At 47.0% G+C, this 20,596-nt stretch overlaps 1 protein-coding gene across 1 annotated transcript in view; it reads left to right on the plus strand.

Moving 5' to 3' along the window:
* LOC143960160 (uncharacterized) overlaps positions 1–20,596 on the plus strand; it is a 139,250-nt gene that overhangs the window by 80,578 nt on the left and 38,076 nt on the right. Inside the window, exons 5-7 of the mRNA XM_077468473.1 lie at positions 858–1,052; positions 12,483–12,518; positions 12,620–12,698. Coding sequence (XP_077324599.1) covers positions 858–1,052; positions 12,483–12,518; positions 12,620–12,698 — 310 coding nt within the window. The remainder of the gene's footprint in view (positions 1–857; positions 1,053–12,482; positions 12,519–12,619; positions 12,699–20,596) is intronic.

A 20,596-nucleotide genomic window follows, 5' to 3' on the forward strand; every position in this document is an offset into this window, starting at 1 on the left:
CAGGCAGCACAAATTGGACGTCATAGCCCAGAATAACACCTCGAGATGCTTCAGTGTCAGGGGGCCTCCACATGCCGGGGGAAACCAAGGTTGCGCAGACGCCAATTTAACAACCAGCATATATATTTGGTCACAGAGTTATGTTGAAAATTTAGTAAGGGTAGTTACATCTGATATTGAGGCACATGGAAACATGGAGAGAGCGACGGACTTATAGAAGGAAAAATAGAAAGTAAAAAACGAGACAGCCTTAGCATGGAGAGATTTAGATATTTCAGGAAATACATATAAACATATGTAAACACTTAATGATTATTCAAATGTACAACATAGCAGTATGCAATGAGATGAAACAAGTAAGTACACAATAAAAAACATCTAGAAAATACAACAGCAAAAAAAGTTCTAAGACATACATAGTTATACGAAACAAATGAAAAACATTAAAATCCAATGGGGAGCTGAACTTTTCACATTTATTTGTAAAAAAAATGGAAAATCATTTATCATTTTCCTTACCCTTCACATTTATGTGCCACTTTGTGTTGGACTATCACATAAAAAAAAACCAATAAAATACATTTACATTTTTGGTTGTAACATGACAAAATGTGGAACATTTCAAGGGATATGAATACTTTTTCAAGGCATTGTATATTATAATGTTTGGGGGTTCCAAGTAAATTTCTAGCAAAAATACTGATTTTAACTTGTAAGTGACAAATGTCAGAAAAAGGCTGGGTCAAAAAGTGGTTAAACCCCGTTATATTCAGAATTATTTTCCTGATTATTGTTTATACTGCAAATACATAAAACTATTTGGTTTTCTCTCATACCCCAATATTTTTTTTTTTTAGATTTTTGTGGTCCTCCTCCCATTGTATCAAATGCTACTATAAATCACAGTTTAACAGATTATCCATTAAGACAGGAATTAATTCACAGTATAAATGGTATTAATTCTACTCAAGATGGAGACCATGAAGTTCTAAAGTGTATGAACTGTGGTGGAAGTTTCATGTGGGTTTACAAGACTGATGGATGCCCCAGCTGTAAGTATGTTTATGAGAACCCAAATTGGTAGAGGTGTTATATATCTTGTCCTGTACTAGATACAGCAGAATGGTAATTTGGGAATGACTTTGCCTGCAAATGAGTTTTTAGTTTTTAGAAAGAACATTTGCCCTGGCAAATTGTCAGTGAAGTCGTTCTAGTGTGTGAAACACTCGATGTGCATGTGTCACCATGTCGTCATATTCCGTATATTTATGGATTTAAATATTCACTCATGAATGCACATATTAATTTTTTTTTGCTTCAGAGTATTATTTCACTATTTCAAATTAATGTTTGCTCACTTTTGTCTATGTGACTATGTAGGGATTGTATGACCTTTCCATTATAGAACATAGATTTACACTTGCTATCAGCACTTGTTTCACTTGCATGTGAGGTCATTGTACTGAGTATGTAGTTTTATCAGTTTGTTGTTTATTGCATTGATATCACACCGGGGCTGCACTTCTTTATACGCATAAGATTCTGTCTGCCATTGGGTCTGACACATCTGAGTCTTTGTGTACCTGATATGGGTTACCTGTTTTGCCTAAGATTCTTCTTTCAGTTGCCTCAATTGGGTACATCCTACAGTATTTTGCTCCAATGGCACCAAAGCCTGGTGATCCTGAGTCCTGACATACCTTTCACAATTGGTAACCACGTTTACCTTCTCAACCTTGGTAGTGGTGAGCTCCGGGGGAGTGGTAGAGCACCATTTGTGACTTACCACAACCCGTATACGACTGCCACAACTCCAGGTGCATTAGGGGACCCATGTCAGGTAGCCAGTGCCTTGGGGAAACCTAGATGGCCGTTGAAGTGTGGAATGTAATGACATGAACCCAAATGATACATGGACCAGCATATACACGTATACAGTGCCTTGCGAAAGTATTCGGCCCCCTTGAACTTTTCAACCTTTTGCCACATTTCAGGCTTCAAACATAAAGATATAACATTTTTATTTTTTGTGAAGAATCACCAACAAGTGGGACACAATTGTGAAGTGGAACGAATCCTATTGGATTTTTGATTTTTTAACTAATAAAAAAATGAAAAGTGGGGCGTGCAAAATTATTCAGCCCCCTTGCGTTAATACTTTGTAGAGCCACCTTTTGCTGCGATTACAGCTGCAAGTCGCTGTAATCTGTCTCTATCAGTTTTCGAGAGACTGAAATTCTTGCCCATTCTTCCTTGCAAAACAGCTCAAGCTCAGTGAGGTTGGATGGAGAGCGTTTGTGAACTGCAGTTTTCAGCTCTTTCCACAGATTCTCGATTGGATTCAGGTCTGGACTTTGACTTGGCCATTCTAACACCTGGATAAGTTTATTTGTGAACCATTCCTTTGTAGATTTTGCTGTATGTTTGGGATCATTGTCTTGTTGGAAGATAAATCTCCGTCCCAGTTTCAGGTCTTTTGCAGACTCCAACAGGTTTTCATCCAGAATGGTCCTGTATTTGGCTGCATCCATCTTCCCCTCAATTTTAACCATCTTCCCTGTCCCTGCTGAAGAAAAGCAGGCCCAAACCATGATGCTGCCACCACCATGTTTGACAGTGGGGATGGTGTGTTGAGGGTGATGAGCTGTGTTGCTTTTACGCCAAACATATCGTTTTGCATTGTGGGCAAAAAGTTAGATTTTGGTTTTATCTGACCAGAGCACCTTCTTCCACATGTTTGGTGTGTCTCCCAGGTGGTTTGTGGCAAATTTTAGACGAGACTTTTTATGGATATCTTTAAAAAATGGCTTTCTTCTTGCCACTCTTCCATAAAGGCCAGATTTGTACAGTGTACGACTGATTGTTGTCCTATGGACAGACTCTCCCACCTCAGCTGTAGTTCTCTGCAGTTCATTCAGAGTGATCATGGGCCTCTTGGCTGCATCTCTGATCAGTCTTCTCCTTGTCTGAGCTGAAAGTTTAGAGGGACGGCCAGGTCTTGGTAGAATTGCAGTGGTCTGATACTCCTTCCATTTCAAAATGATCGCTTGCACAGTGCTCCCTGGGATGTTTAAAGCTTGGGAAATCTTTTTGTATCCAAATTTGGCTTTAAACTTCTCCACAACAGTATCACGGACCCGCCTTGTGTGTTCCTTGGTCTTCATGATGCTCTCTGAGCTTTCAACAGAACCCTGGGGCTATCACAGAGCAGGTGCATTTATACAGAGACTTGATTACACACAGGTGGGTTCTATTTATCACCATCAGTCATTTAGGACAAAATTGGATCATTCAGAGATCCTCGCTGAACTTCTGGAGTGAGTTTGCTGCACTGAAAATAAAGGGGCCGAATAATTTTGCACGCACCACTTTTCAGTTTTTTATTTGCTAAAAAAGTTTAAATTATCCAATAGATTTCGTTCCACTTCACAATTGTGTCCCACTTGTTGGTGATTCTTCACAAAAAATTAACATTTTATATCTTTATTAGGGATGAGCCGAACACCCCCCGGTTCGGTTCGCACCAGAACTTGCGAACGACCCCCGCGTTCGGTACGAACGTTAGAACCCCATTGAAGTCTATGGGACTCGAACGTTCGAATTGGAAAGTGCTAATTTTAACGGCTAATATGCAAGATACTGTCCTAAAAAGGGTTTGGCGACCTGCCTCCTGCCTCAGGGGACATGGGTCACTGCAAAAAAAAGTTTTAAAAACTACCGTTTTGGCGGGAGCACTGATTTTAATGACGATTAAAGTGAAAAAAAAAAGTGAAATATTCCTTTAAATATGGTGCCTGGGGGGTGTCTGTAGTATGCCTGTGAAGTGCCACGTGTTTCCCGTGTTTAGAACAGTCCCTGCACAAAATGACATTAAACGGAAATAACACCATTTAAAACTGCTTGCGGTTTTAATGTTATATCTGGTTCCTGCAATATGGTTGAAAATGATTCAGAAAAATGGCATGGGTAGCCCTCCCTGCCCATTACCAGCCCCTTTGGGTTTCGTACGCATATTAAGGGGAACCCCGTACCCATATAAAAAAAAAGGAAATGCGTGTGGCCCCCAGGCCCTATATGCTCAGAACAGCAGTATACAGGCGGTGCAAACAAGACAGGGACTGTGAAGGTTTGTTGTGTTAAGTTGAATCTGTTTGTAATTTTCAACTGGTACATTTTTAAAGTGTAGCTCCAGTCAAAAAAACTATTTTTAAGCTTTTTGGAAAACATAGGGAAGGGTTATCACCCCTGTATAATTTGTTTTGTCGTCCATCTTTTTTCATCTCACTTGCTGTTGTCTCCTTCCGTTTGCAAGTAGGAGATGTTTGTAAATTGGATGTTTGAAAGTAGGGGCCTGCCCTATATGCTCTGCAGAAATGGCGGAACAAGGTGTTGGTTTTGCAACAACATTGTAAGCCCTCAAAGTGACTCTTGGTGGGCGCTGGAGCGCCCTGCTGTGAACGATTATATCAAGAATTGTAATTACATGCCATTGTTGAACAGTGGTAGAAAAATTGACCTTTGGTGGTTGTGGTGCTGGTGCCACAACACTATAAGTCCTCACCGTTACTCTGGGTGGGCACAGGAAGGGGCCCTCCTGTGAAATATTATATCAAGAATTGTAATTACATGTCCCTGTTAAACAGGGGCAGAAAAATTGGGCCTTAGGCACTGGTGCCATCACACTGCAACCTCTGCCATATACTCTAGTTTTATTGCAGGAATTAGCCCTGCTGCAAAGCATTGCATCAAAAATTTTACTTAAACGCTCCTGTTAAACAGGGGCAGAAAAATTGGGCCTTAGGCACTGGTGCCATCACACTGCAACCTCTGCCATACACTCTAGTTTTATTGCAGGAATTAGCCCTGCTGCAAAGCATTGCATCAAAAATTGTACTTAAACGCCCCTGTTAAACAGGGGCAGAAAAATTGGGCCTTAGGCACTGGTGCCATCACACTGCAACCTCTGCCATATACTCTAGTTTTATTGCAGGAATTAGCCCTGCTGCAAAGCATTGCATCAAAAATTGTACTTAAACGCCCCTGTTAAACAGGGGCAGAAAAATTGGGCCTTAGGCACTGGTGCCATCACACTGCAACCTCTGCCATATACTCTAGTTTTATTGCAGGAATTAGCCCTGCTGCAAAGCATTGCATCAAAAATTGTACTTAAACGCCCCTGTTAAACAGGGGCAGAAAAATTGGGCCTTAGGCACTGGTGCCATCACACTGCAACCTCTGCCATACACTCTAGTTTTATTGCAGGAATTAGCCCTGCTGCAAAGCATTGCATCAAAAATTGTACTTAAACGCCCCTGTTAAACAGGGGCAGAAAAATTGGGCCTTAGGCACTGGTGCCATCACACTGCAACCTCTGCCATATACTCTAGTTTTATTGCAGGAATTAGCCCTGCTGCAAAGCATTGCATCAAAAATTGTACTTAAACGCCCCTGTTAAACAGGGGCAGAAAAATTGGGCTGCTGGCATCACCCAGAACCAAAAATGTTCTTCCAACATATCAGCGGAGGAGGAAAAGGATAGACAATCAACATAACAGGACAGTCACTCAGCATCAGCATAGGCAGTCTTGAAGGCATGTGGTATTTCAAAAAAAATTATTCAGTTACATCAGCTTCAGGTGCTTGGTAGCTGTGGGTGATCCAAGACTGATTCATCTAGATGAAGGTCAGTCGATCAACTGATTCGGTGGACAGGCGCACCCTGTGATCGGTAACGAAGCCACCAGCAGCACTGAAGGTGCGTTCCGAAAGAACGCTGGATGCAGGACAGGCCAGTAGCTCAATTGCATACTGTGCAAGCTCTGGCCAGTGATCCATCCTCAAGACCCAGTAAGCCAGAGGATTTTCAGTGGGAAAGGTGTCCAAGTCTGACCTTGCCCCTAGGTATTCCTGCACCATGTAAATTAGACGCTGGCGATGGGTGCTGGAACCAATCATACCTTGGGGCTGCGGACTAAAAAATTGTCTGAAAGCATCAGTCAGACGGCCACCTTCTCCACCGCTCCTTCTGACTGATGCCTCAGCAACACTTTGTCCAGGACCAGGAGTTTGTGACCTCCCAGTCTCTGGGAACGCGTTGCACAGAGCTTTCTGCAAGGCCTCCCGGAGATGTCTCATCCTCTGCTCCCTCTGCGATGGCAAGATAAGGTCGGCAACCTTACCCTTGTACTGTGGATCAAGGAGAGTGGCCAGCCAGTAATGGTCCCTCTCCTTGATCCGAAGAATACGAGGATCCTTCCGCAGGCTTTGCAGGATCAGGGAGGCCATGCAGCGTAGGTTAGCTGAGGCATTCGGTCCGGAATCCTCTGGGTCACTAAGGACAACATGATCCGCAGCTACCTCCTCCCAGCCACGTACAAGTCCACGTGTTTCTTGGGACTGTAAATCATCCCTATAAGACTGCTGCTGCTGATGCTGATGCTGAGTGCCAGCCTCCACCTCCATGCTGACACAATCATCCTCCTCCTCCTCTTCCTCCTCCTCACCCTCTTCCTGTGTGATGGGTGGCACAGCAGGAACACTGTCTGGATAAAGGGGGCCTTGAGAGGCAAGGAAGTCCTCCTCTTCCTGCCTCTGTTCTGCCTCAAGTGCCCTGTCCATTATTCCACGCAGCGTATGCTCCAAGAGGTGGACAAGAGGTACAGTGTCACTGATGCATGCACTGTCACTGCTCACCATCCTTGTGGCCTCCTCAAACGGTGACAGGACAGTGCATGCATCCCTGATCATGCCCCACTGGCGTGGTGAGAAAAAACCAAGCTCCCCTGACCCTGTCCTGGTGCCGTAGTCGCACAGGTACTCATTGATGGCCCTCTGCTGCGTGTGCAGCCGCTGCAGCATGGCCAATGTTGAGTTCCATCTGGTGGGCATGTCACATATAAGGCGGTTCTTGGGCAGGTTCAACTCCTTTTGGAGCTCAGCCAGCCGAGCACAGGCATTAAATGATCGGCGGAAATGCACACAGACTCTCCTGGCCTGTTTCAGGACATCCTGTAAGCCGGGGTACCTGCCCAAGAACCGCTGCACCACCAGGTTAAGGACGTGAGCTACACAGGGCACATGGGTCAGTTGTCCCTGTCGGAGGGCGGAGAGGAGGTTGGTGCCATTGTCGCAAACCACCATTCCTGGCTTAAGCTGGCCTGGCGTCAACCACCTCTCGGCCTGCCCCTGCAGAGCTGACAAAACATCCGCCCCAGTGTGGCTCCTGTCCCCCAAACAAACCAGCGCAAGCACGGCATGGCATCGTTTTGCCTGCGTACTTGCGTAGCCCCTGCAACGCCTACGGAGCACCGCTGGTTCTGAGGACAGAGCACTGGAAGAGGCCATGGAGGAAGAAGAAGAGGAGGGGGTGGAGGAGAGAGGTGTGTCACAACCAATAGTAGCATTTTGGAGGCGTGGTGGCGGAACAATCTCCAACACTACTGCACCTTGTCCTGCATCCTTCCCAGCAGCCAGAAGGGTGACCCAATGGGCCGTGAAAGACAGGTAACGTCCCTGTCCATGCCTGCTGGACCATGAGTCAGCGGTAATATGCACCTTACCGCTGACCGCCCTGTCCAGCGAGGCAAGGACATTGCCTTCCACATGCCGGTAGAGAGCCGGAATCGCCTTCTGTGAGAAAAAGTGGCGTTTGGGGACCTGCCACCGAGGAACCGCACATTGTACAAACTCACGGAAGGGGGCCGAGTCTACCAACTGAAAAGGCAGCAGTTGAAGTGCTAGCAATTTAGCCAAGCTAGCATTCAACCGCTGGTCATGTGGATGGCTGGGAGTAAACTTCTTCCGCCGGTCCAGCAGCTGGGGCAGGGACATTTGCCTGCTATAATCGGATGTGGATGTACCACTAGCAGAGTTCCCGGAAGCACTTGGCTGTGACACACCTAATTCTACACCTTCATTCCTCTCAGAGCAGGTTTCAGAGAGGACTGAAGGTCTAGTGGGGTTAGAGATGCCAGCTGATGAGGAGCAAGGAGAGGTCCGCTTTGTTCTTTGGTGTGGGTCTTTCAGGTACGCTTGCCAACGAGCTGCATGGCAGGTCAACATATGTCTGGTCAAGCATGTGGTGCCCAAGCGGCTGATGTTTTGGCCACGTGAGATACGCTTGAGACATATGTTGCAAATAGCAGCGGTGCGATCTGATGCACTCGTCTCAAAAAAGGCCCACACCAAAGAACTTTTAGAATAACGCGCAGAGGAAGCGCTCTGCGCAGGCGGAGCTCTGCGGTGTGATTCCGTCGGTGTGCTGCCCCTAAGCTGGCCCCCGGAGGGCATCCTGCCTCGTTGGACATGTGCCTCCTCCTCCTCCTCCTCCCTCCTTCCAGGCACCCACGTGGAGTCAGTGCCCTCATCATCCCCTCCCTCTTCATCACTGTAGCAAACCTGGCAGTATGCTGCAGCTTGTGGAACATGACTGCCAGATTGCTGTGCTTCTTGAGCATCCTCTCTCTCTGCGCTCACGCTACTGCCTTCCTCTAGCTGAGTGTCATCATCAGAGCCCACCAAACACTGGGCATCCTCCTGGAGCATGTACCCAACACTGTGCTCAAAGAGTTCAGGAGACTCCTCAGGAGGACGTGGTGGGTCTAGGGAAGGAGTCACTGATGATGACATTGAGAGGAGGGACGACGATGTGTTGGCAGCTGCTTTTCTACTACCCTGAGACTGGGTGAGAGAGGATGAGGAGGATGAAGAGGGCTTGGTCATCCACTCTACCAAGTCGTTGGCATGTTGCGGTTCAACATGTCCAGCTGCAGAAAAGAAGGACAAGCATGTCCCATGGCCACGTGCTGATGACAATGCACCGCGTCCACGACCAGCACTGTTGTCTCTAGACACAGAGCCTGCTTGCCCTCTTTTATCGGCTCGCGCCTGTCTGCCTCTCCTTGCTGGCCTTCCAGACATGGTAATGGCCTGAAGGGAGTTGGGTAAAACAGTGGTTGGGTAGTTTATATTGTGCTGGAGGCACACAACACCCACTAACTCCTGCAGATGCCTTTTTTATAGAACAGCAGAGTTAAAGGGGTATATACAGATGTATACTGTGCTGTGCTGGAGGCACACACAACTTCCAATAACTCCCGCAGATGACAATCGGGCCCAAATAGAGAACAGCTATGTAGGTGGATAATAGCGGTATGTACTGGGTACAGAGCACGCACACAGCACGCACTATCTCCTGAGTGACACTACTGACTGCAAGCTCTATTGTTAAAGATGGACCACTAGCTATATAGGTGAGGTGAATATCACGGTGTATACTGCGGTCAGGGCACGCAGACAATAACCAGAAAACAGCAGAGTTAAAGGGGTATATACAGATGTATACTGTGCTGTGCTGGAGGCACACACAACTTCCAATAACTCCCGCAGATGACAATCGGGCCCAAATAGAGAACAGCTATGTAGGTGGATAATAGCGGTATGTACTGGGTACAGAGCACGCACACAGCACGCACTATCTCCTGAGTGACACTACTGACTGCAAGCTCTATTGTTAAAGATGGACCACTAGCTATATAGGTGAGGTGAATATCACGGTGTATACTGCGGTCAGGGCACGCAGACAATAACCAGAAAACAGCAGAGTTAAAGGGGTATATACAGATGTATACTGTGCTGTGCTGGAAGCACAGCACAACTTCCAATAACTCCAGCAGATGACAATCGGGCTCAAATAGAGAACAGCTATGTAGGTGTATATAGTGGTATGTACTGGGTACAGAGCACGCAGACAGCACGCACTAACACTACTGACTGCAAGCTCTATTATTAAAGCTAGATCACTAGCTATATAGGTGAGGTGAATATAGTGGTGTATACTGCGGTCAGGGCACAGACAGTAACCACTACACAAGAGCAAAATAGTAAATCAGCCAAAAACGATTGGTGTGTAACTGTGTTGAAGGTACACAGAACACCCACTGCTTCAGATGCTAACAAACACTACACGAGGCCGCCTGAAAGGCGGCTTTATATAGTGTGGGGCGTGCACTACACAGGCTGAGCTATGATTGGCCACAGGCAGGATGCCTGTGTCCAACCATTGCTCTCCTCGCTGCTGGCGCTGCGATTGGCCAAGCATGCGGGGTCACAGTGCATGCTTGGCCAATCGTGAGACAGCAATGCATTGCGCCATCGCAGTGCATTGTGGGCCACACGAATTTTGCCGCGAACGGCCCAAACGTTCGGAATTCGGCGAACGCACGAACGACCGATGTTCGAGTCGAACATGCGTTCGACTCGAACACGAAGCTCATCCCTAATCTTTATGTTTGAAGCCTGAAATGTGGCAAAAGGTTGAAAAGTTCAAGGGGGCCGAATACTTTCGCAAGGCACTGTAGAGTCAGTCTGTGTCTCAATCAGAATGACTGCCTTGATTTTAGACAAGGTGTCATTTTATACTATATTGTAAAACAGATACGTGTGGTATAACATGGTACAGACTGGTATATGATGAAACAAGATTGAGTCAATTAGTGTAATTAATTAGACAGATAACATATACATATTTCAGAAAAGTGAGGCATCCTCTCAAGAAGCAAAAGGTACATTCCGAAGGGGTGGGTAGGGTAGGAGTGTATTTCGCAAAATGATTTTACCATAAGTTCCTGGAATCTTAAGATGGCAATCTAACTGACTAAGGAATTATAAAATGGCTCTCTCTTATGCTAAGCTTGTCATAACAGGAACAAGTCCTGGAGATCAGGCAAGCTACATGATTGTAACCAGACATTCCGATGTCAGTTTCGGTGTTGTTACATGACCCCAGGGCTAAGTTTGCAAATGACCCATGGTACCCCAGTGTTGGGATGCTTACTGTTTTGAGGGATCAAATTTCCTATTCTTCTAAGAGTCTGGCTGACAGGATACCTAGCCAGTTGCCTAGCCCCAGCGGTGAGGTACCTAGCTAGTTATTGAACACTTCCTGCTCAGTAGCTCCCTCCTTTTGCTAGTGCAGCACCTTCTAATGTGCTATTAGTTTACTGCAGGCAATTTTATTTGACTCATGGTAAGTGTGAGTCTGGATCTGGGTCAGGGACAGGGTATATTGCAGGTCAGTCTGGATGGCTCACAGAGGCAGGTCTCTGGTGCTTTCCCCTGGAAGTTTGGAGAAACTTCTAGAAGTTAGTGGGCAGAAGCCAGGAGGGTTGATCTGCATACTTAGGAGAACTTGGCCAATCACCAGGTGTACTGACCCAGCAGGTTGGCTAGGCCAGCCCTTAAATATGGATGACTCATGCTAGCAGGGAGTTGGGTGGAAGATGGAGTGCTGAAGAGGCTGTCAGTTGCCTAGGAGGGGTCTTCTAGGTCTTGGGGAGACCACAGCCCCATATTGGGCTGGGGTTGGCTCAGGAGAATCCATTCAGCAGAGCGGTTTGATTTATAATCTTGCTTGAGAGCAGTGGGAGCATGGAGCACAGAGTGAATACATCAGCTCACCCAGGGATTTTCAAAGGGAGAGACTGCCACATGTAGCAAGCTTTCTAAAGGACAGTGTTGTGCCTAACCCTTTTATCCTTGCCCTGGGAGAAATTCAGAGCAGCCAGGAGGGCTGTGCAAGCAGTGTAGCTGAGAGCAGTTCTACACAAGGAGAGGATACACTCCTGCGTGCATTTTGCCTCATCTTCTTGTGCTATTTCCAAGAGAGGCTAAGAGCTCCTAGTCTGTAATGGACTTTTACTACTAATCTACTAAGGACTGTGTGAGTAAAGGAAAGAAGTATTTCAGGATCTTTTTGTACAGAAAAAAATTTCCCCTTTTGCTGTTCTTTACTTCAAGTTGGGCATCTCATGAATCTCTTCATCCCATCCATGTTGTTACCCCTAATAAAACATCAAAACAAAGCCAAGGAACTAACTTCTTGTGTTTCAATGCAAGTGGAGAATGCGTGTTGCCTGGCTGTGCACTACTAGGGGAGCCAGTCGCCAGCAGCCTCTGCGGGGGTAGTCCTATACTGATATTTAGTAAAAAAAATGAGTAAGTGAATTAAAAGATGTTTTCATATTGCTAGAATCCTGCTTTTTTTCCTACCATGCCGTAGGCTTGCGCCCACACTGCATGGGTTAACTGCTCGTTTTAGTCTAGGGGTTCAGAGAGTCAAGATATACTCACCTAATCCTCCAATCCCACCCAGTGCAAGACCGGCCCTTTTGGCTCCCCCCCCCCCCCCCCCGTGGTCCAGAGGTCTTGTGCAGAGGAACAATCCACTGCTGGATGTGTGGGAGCAGCATTTTCCAGAGGATTAAAGAATCGGGTGAGTATAGGCGCTGTGTTCACCCCTAGAGAAAACGAGCAGTTAGCCCATGCAGTGCAGGCACAGCCTGACTTCATGGGTAAACTTTTTTTTTTTTTTTTCCAAAAGCTACAAATTGAAGCATTGCATAAAAAAATGGAGTAAAGCACAATAATGACCCGGACTTTGGTTTTTTATCATGATTCACAAAAGTTTTTTTTTTGTCTCACAGTAAAAGTGGAAGAGAAGACTGAAACTAGCACCAAATGTATGTAAAGCTTGTGCTATTAAAAAAATATTCTAATATTTATCTTTTATGTATCTACCTTCATTCCATGTAGCTAACAATATGTTTTCTGTTTGTAACAGCACTACATCGATACATCATTACTTGCACAGCTTTGATCATCATGGTCATGACATTGGTCATCTTTGGAACAAGAAATTGGTGCGTCAGTTTTATAAAATGCTTTATAAGAGCAAAGCTTCTGTGCCAGAATTAAAGAAGGGCCGAGCCAGTTAAAATGCCAGTGGGGTTACCACGTCTTTTGACAGGGTAAACTGATGAGGACGAGGGGAGCAGAGGTACTGTAGGTAATAAACTGAAGGTTTAATGCTGTATTTTTCAAGAGCCAGAACTTTAGATATTAAAAGGACAATAATGTCCCACTCTTATGCCACGTACACACGATCGGAATTCTCGTTGGAAAAAGCTCTGATGGTTTTGCTGACGGAATTCCGACGGGATTTCGCTCAAGCTGTCTTGCATATACACGGTCACACCAAATTCCGACCGTTAAGACCCTATACCACCTCTAGTGCCTGTGTTGATGGGCTTTGGGCTTGTGTTGATGGGCAAATGTTTCAGTTGAGATTTGACAGTTTGAGGCAAGTATATTTATAGTTTACTGACTGATGGATTTGACCTGCAGTTGTCCTAAGCTGCATCAACCTGCTCAAGCTGCTTTTGCATTCCCCATGACTTCTATAGGAAGAAAAACTGTTGTGAAGCAAACAAAATCCTGTCTATCAATATCTGTAGCCAAGTGTCGGAATCCCCCCAATGCTGCCAACCCCCCCCCCCCCCACACACACACACACACAGTTCGGTTTGGTTCAGTGCTGAGAGCAGCGGACTGCATGTGTGGGAAAGCCACCACTTGAGCCAATAGGCGTCAGGAGGAGGACACAGCCGCCAAATGGCACACTAGGACATGTACTGTCAGACTGTATGGATGGCTGAAAAGAACTGAAAATCCCAGGGGACTTTGGGACACCAAGAGTAAAGTAGGATTAGCCCCGTACACACTATCAGATTGTCTGCTGAGCTTTTCCTTCAGATTTACCAAAACCATATAATATGAGGTCAAACCTTAGAAGTTTCAATGTGTATGCAATCAGACAGGCCCTTCTACTACATGGTTTTGGTAAATCTGAAGGAAAAACTCAGCAGACAATCTGATAGTGTGTACGGGGCTTTACTGTACTGCCTGGGGAAGTTTTGGGCTTTTGTGCTCAGGATACAAAGGAGTAAAGACCTTGGTCCGTTTGCTCCCTTCTGCCATAAGGCCGGGCTGGAAAGGGGATCTGATTCTGCTACCCTATGTGTAAGACACTGGTTGTTGTGCAATGTTGGCTGCACCGGTGGCACCTGTGATCCAAACCCAGGGAGGCTGGAGTATCCATCCACCATCCGCGTACACTGCTATTTGCCGGAGGCTTTGAGGAGGGACGGAGAGCTGCATGCTGCAGCTGTATCCTGGGGACTGGTGAGAGGGTATTTCCCCATACATTACACTGCTAGCAGAAAGTGAGTTGCTGAGAGCAGGGCGCCAAGTACACCCAGCTCATACTGCATTTATCCCAAACCTGTACTACACTCATACCAACTCTATATCACTGCTATACTGAACGGGAACTACATCTAACGCACCTTTACATGGTTTTTGTCCCACACCTGCATTGCTGTAAGAGAACTATCCTTGCGCTTTATGCATGCACAAAGAACTCGGCAAATCGCAAATGCGTGTGCGCGAAGAAGTGTGCGGGTTCGTGGGAATGAATCCAGATGGCCTATTTAAGGGGCGCACTGACTTCAGATAGATGCTGAATGATCTTCAGCTGTTCCTGTGCCTGTATCCTGTTGTTACCACCCTGTTATCTATTGCTGAACCTTGGCTTTCCCTGACTTTGCTGCTGGACTCTCCTACACTTTTGATTACTGGTTCCTGATCCCTGCTTCCTATTTGACCCTGCTCCTGCCTGATGTCTTGGTACCTTGCTGTTCGCCTGCTACCAAACCCAGCTATCCTTGTGACTACGCTCCTGTCTCCTGTTCGGCTCTACCCTGCCTTCCGGGTATCTGCAACTATGTTCCTGCGACCTGCTGCGACTTTCTGCCTACCAACAGTCGCATCTTCTGCTTCAAGCTTCCAGGGCTACATCTGTAGGCACTTGTGTTCCTCCTGTCCCTTGTTTCCTTCTGTTTCCACTCTCAGTGGGACCCGGGCTGGAGATACAAGAGAGGCTGACCTCGTCACTTCAGAGTGACCAGGTACGTGACAATTGCATCCGTGCAAAGACTTTACCGCCCCAATAGAAATTCTTAATTGCATGCAGGTTCACCAGAACTCTCATTAAGTGCACCAACACTTCTTAAGGGGTCCCGATGTACAGTATAGCTGGCAGAAGAAACATCTCAGGGACTGTCACATAACCTGCACGCAAACCCCCTATATCTCTCTAAACGCTCTGTTTTTTTAAATTCTTTATTTAAGAATGGTTACAGGTTTGTACTCTAGGACCAGAAAAGATCCGCTTTAACAGGGTTAAAGGTCTATTACAGTCTATTACAGTCATAAACTGAATCCGTAAAGCAAAACATAATAAAAAAGTACAGGTTTTCCCTAACTATAGGGAATATAGAACACATAAACCAAGAGACATGGTACACTGAGTGCAAACTTTGTTATCCATATTCCATTACCATTTTTTGCTGTAAGGTAGAAGAAGGCAGTGGTGGTCATTAATAGTGATGGACGAACTTCCGATGGGACGTTTTGCGAACGCGGACCGCGAACGCGGCCGATAGTTTGCGAATCGGAACGTTCGCGGCGGGCCCCATTGACTTCAATGGGAGGCGAACTTCGCAAACCTACAGGTCAAATTTGCAGCCACAAAATAATTAATAGCTGTGCAAACATAGTCCCACTACATGGCCAATGATATAACACATGTATGAGGTGCATCTGGGATCGACAACTACAAGCATTCTTTTTTTATATGGGAAATTGTTGTGACAATTCAGGACTGTGGAGTGCATGAAGGCAATGGAGGAGAGGGAAGGTCAGGGACCAGGGTAGGCAAAGAAGACTGTGCAGGAGATGATCACCAGCAGCGTGACATACAGCAATGACACCTGCACCGTGATAGAGTCATCTGACAACAGCACCGTGATAGAGAGCACTGACATCAGCAGCGTGACATACAGCAATGACACATGCACCGGGATAGAGTCATCTGACAACAGCACCGTGATAGAGAGCACTGACATCAGCAGCGTGATATACAGCACTGTCAGCAGCACCGTGATAGAGAGCACTGACATCAGCACCATGACATAAAGCACTCACACCAGCACTGTGATATACAGCACTGACAGCAGCACCATGATAGAAAGCACTGACATCAGCAGCGTGACATAAAGCACTCACACCAGCACCGTGATATACAGCACTGACAGCAGCACCGTGACAGAGAGCACTGACATCAGCAGCGTGACATAAAGCACTCCCACCAGCACCGTGATATACAGCACTGACAGCAGCACCATGACAGAGAGCACTGACATCAGCACCGTGATATACAGCACTGACACCTGCACCGTAAGCAGCCCCAGGAGGAAGTCAGCATAGCACAGGGATGGTGGGAGCCCCTCATAATGAGCATAGCACAGGGATGGTGGGAGCCCCTCATAATGAGCATAGCACAGGGATGGTGGGAGCCCCTCATAATGAGCATAGCACAGGGATGGTGGGAGCCCCTCATAATAAGCAGCCCCAGGAGGATGTCAGCATAGCACAGGGATGGTGGGAGCCCTTCATAATAAGCAGCCCCAGGAGGAAGTCAGCACAGCACAGGGATGGTGGGAGCCCCTCATAATTAGCATAGCACAGGGATGGTGGGAGCACCTCAAGATATGCACAGCATAGGTACAGCCCCAGGAGGAAGTCAGCACAGCACAGGGATGGTGGGAGCCCCTCATAATGAGCATAGCACAGGGATGGTGGGAGCACCTCAAAATATGCACAGCAGAGGTACAGCCGCAGGAGGAAGTCAGCACAGCACAGGGATGGTGGTATCCCCTCATAATATACACAGCAGAGGTACAGCCCCAGGAGGATGTCAGCACAGCACAGGGATGGTGGGAGCACATCATAATAAGCAGCCCCAGTAGAAATATGACACCGCTCAACCTCTTCAAAGAGGAGGGTATGGGCATATAGTACGGTGTGCTTTTTTTGGACAAGGAAGTGAGCCAAATGAAGAAAGAAGGTCTCTGTGCTCGATTAAAAAAATTTTTTATAGACATATACATGGTCTACTGGTCACATGTGTTGAATTCCTCCGAGATCCATGCCTTATTCATTTTTAGAAATGTGAGGTAGTTAACACTGTCGTGAGCTAGGCGAGTCCGCTTATCGGTCACGATCCCCCCTGTTGTGCTGAACGTCCTTTCGGACAGGACACTGGATGAGGGGCAAGCCAACAGTTCCATTGCAAATTGGGCAAGCTCTGGCCAGAGGTCAAGCCTGCCCACCCAGTAGTCCAGGGGTTCATCACTCCTCAGAGCGTCCACATCGGCCGTTAACCCGATGTAGTCGGACACCTGACGGTGTAGGCGTTCCCTGATGCTGGATCCGGATGACACCTGTCGATGGGTCGGCTGAAAGAATGACCTCATATCCGGCTGCGACTGACCAGTTTGGTGATCTCCTCAAATGGGCGCAGAAGTCTGCATGCGTCGCGCATGAGCAGCCACTGGCGCGGTGAAAAAAAACCCAGCTCCCCAGAACCGGTTCTGCCGCAGAGTTCATACAGGTAGACGTTAACTGCACGTTTCTGCTGGAGCAGCCTATCAAGCATATAGAAGGTTGAGTTCCATCGCGTCGGGCAATCGCAAATAAGACGTCTGACCGGCAGATTGTGTCGCCGCTGAATGTCAGCAAGGCGAGCCATGGCCGTGTAAGATCTTCTGAAATGGGCCGAGATTTTCCTTGCCTGCCGCAAGATGTCCTGGACCCCAGGGTATTTGACAACGAATCGCTGCACGACCAAGTTTAAGACGTGTGCCATGCATGGCACGTGCGTGATTTTGCCCTGTTTCAATGCGCTAAGCAGATTGGCACCGCTGTCACACACCACTTTACCAACTGTCAAATTGAGCGGTGTTAGCCACTGATCTGCCTGTGAACGCAAAGCTGAAAGGAGTGCCGGGCCAGTGTGGCTCTTGGCTTCCAGGCACAACAGACGCAGCACGGCATGGCAACGTCTCACCTGGCATGTCGAATAGGTTCTGGGGAGCATGGGCGGCGCAGCGGAAGAGACGCTAGCAGCGGAAAAGGAGGAGTCAGCTGAGGAGGAGAGGGAGGAGGATGGAGTAGGAGGAGGAAGAGAAGAAGAGTCAGGCCTGCATGCAATCTGTGGTGGTAAAACCAAATCTACAAGGGTGCCACGGTTTACATGCTTGACGGCCGTCAGAAGGTTCACCCAGTGGGCAGTAAAAGTGATATACCTTCCCTGCCCGTGTTTGCTAGACCACGTGTCTGTGGTCAGATGTATCTTGGCACCGACACTGTGTGCCAGAGATACGTTCACTTGCTGCTGAACATGGCCGTATAGCTCTGGGATGCCCTTCTCTGAGAAATACTTCCTTCCTGGGACCTTCCATTGTGGTGTTCCAATGGCCACAAATTTGCGAAAGGCCTCCGAGTCCACCAGTTTATATGGCAGTAGTTGGCGGGCTATGAGTTCTGACAAGCCAGCCATCAACCGTTGGGCAAGAGGGTTATCCGGCGTCATCATTTTTTTACGCTCTAACATTAGGCCCACGGAAGCCTGCCTTTTTGCAGAAAAACGTGAGCTTGGCGTGATGGAAGGTGGAGTGGAGGACAATTGTGAGGAGAGAGGAGAAGGAGAAGTAGAAGACGAGGCTGGACGGTGAGAGCCTGCAGTGTGGCTTTGTGTGTTCCGTTGCTCCCACTCGGCTCGGTGATGGCTGCCCATGTGCCTTCTTAAGGCGGTCGTCCCTAGGTAAGTGTTGGGCTTACCGCGACGAATGCGTTGACTGCAAAGATTGCAGATAGCAACGCTATTGTCAGCAGCGGACACGTTAAAAAAAGCCCACACTGCGGAGCCATGTGGCGGTGTCCTGGGAGCGCGAGATGTGACCGTACATGGTCGATGACTCGCTCCTGATACATTTGCAGTCTGCTTTGTCCCTCCTGTGCAATGTAAGTTATTCCTGCTTCTCCTCCCTATCTGCTGGTCCATATCTCCCTCTGAACTCCCCTCCTCTTCCTCTCTTGTGGGCACCCACGTGACATCACTAGACACGTCATCATCAACGTCACCTTCCCCACCGCTATAAGTAGAGATCTCGGAGTAGGCAGCAACACCGGGGACCAACCTCCTCCTTGGGCTGATCTGGGTACTGTCGTCAGACTGCTGAGTAGCGGTTGTTGCTACCTCCTCTTCCTGATCCAATACCAACAGTGGCTGCGCATCAGAAATGTCCTCTTGATATGGATCGGAAAATAATTCCTGTGACTCAAGCGGAAGGTATGTGGTGGTGGTGTTGTTGGTGGTAGTGTCTTTGGGGGTGCACATAGCAGAGAGTGAAGAAGAGGGTGCAGATCGAGAGGATGAGGAGGGTGCAGAAGAGTAAGGCTGAGCGAGCCATTCAACCAAGTCTGGTGCGTCCTTTAAAGTAATTGAACGCACCTTCTGCAACTTCCCACTTTGGCTCAAGCCTGTTGCTCCTGCCCTACCCCTACCACCCCTGCGGAAGGGCCTGCCTCTTCCTCTGCCTGTCATTTTTTACTTCAATCTTAATTTTATTCAGGAGAAAGGTTGAGAAAGAGAGGTTAAACATTACAAACGATAACAAGATATACCAACAATATGCATCGTATGTGTCTTAACAAAAACATGTCCATGGTACAAATAAACGGATTGAGAGCATGCATAGAAATCCTATCAAGAAACCTTTAATGATAACAATCCTTGTGCGGGGGAAAAGGGGGCCGAGAGAGGGAAAAAACATGCATGCATATATACATACACACACACATACATATATATATATATATATATATATATATATATATATATATACATATACATACATATATATACATATACACACACACACACATACACATATATATATATATATATATATATATATATATATATACATACATACATACATACAAACATACATACATACACACCCACATACATCCATATAGACTGAAATAGATAAAACATATATGCTAAAGAACTCCCCCGTACAGAGCAACAGACGAAATTATATAGAGAAATATTACTTGGGGTTCTTACATCGATTCAGGAGCAACAGATAAGCCGAAGCCATGGTTCACTAGCTACATGGATTTCTGGGGATGTATGGAAATATACAGAAAGGAAAAAGGATCAAGGGTATAAAAGAGAGGGCATAGAGATAGGGGACAAGGATCACTCCATCATGGTCCCAGGGCGACGCCATCCAGGCCATGTTCAGCCCAGGAGATGAACTCAGAGGAGTACCGGAACATGGACCATGATGTCCAGGTGAGAGTAAACTGTTCATTTTTACCACATTCCTCTGCCAACAGACGTTCCAGGTCCCTTATGCGGTCCACCTCCGTCGCCCATTCCCCCAGGGAAGGCATGACCGTTGATCTCCAATGACGGGGAATCACTACCCTGGCCGCCGCCAGGAAGTGACGTAGAATATCTCTTTTGATGGATTTGAACGTACCAGGGAGTATAGACAAGAGAGCCACCTCAGGTGAGGGGTGTAGAGAGGTCGCCATCAGCTTGCAGTAAAGTTTGAATATCTGTTGCCAATACCTTTGGACCGGAGGGCATTCCCACCATATATGGAGCATGGTTCCCCGGGAGCTAAGACACCGCCAGCAGGTATCCGGTACTTCCGGGTTGAAATGGTGTACAGTTGATGGGCATCTGTACCATCTCGTTACCAGTTTAAAACCCTTTTCCTGGGTCTTAGTGGCAAAAGATATTTTGTGCGTCAAAAGAAAGCTTTTTTGCCAGTCAATA

The sequence above is a fragment of the Lithobates pipiens genome, unplaced genomic scaffold (assembly GCF_037356315.1).
Source record: "Lithobates pipiens isolate NorthernLeopardFrog02 unplaced genomic scaffold, aLitPip1_a1.2 Scaffold_8, whole genome shotgun sequence".
Classification (NCBI taxonomy): domain Eukaryota; kingdom Metazoa; phylum Chordata; class Amphibia; order Anura; family Ranidae; genus Lithobates; species Lithobates pipiens.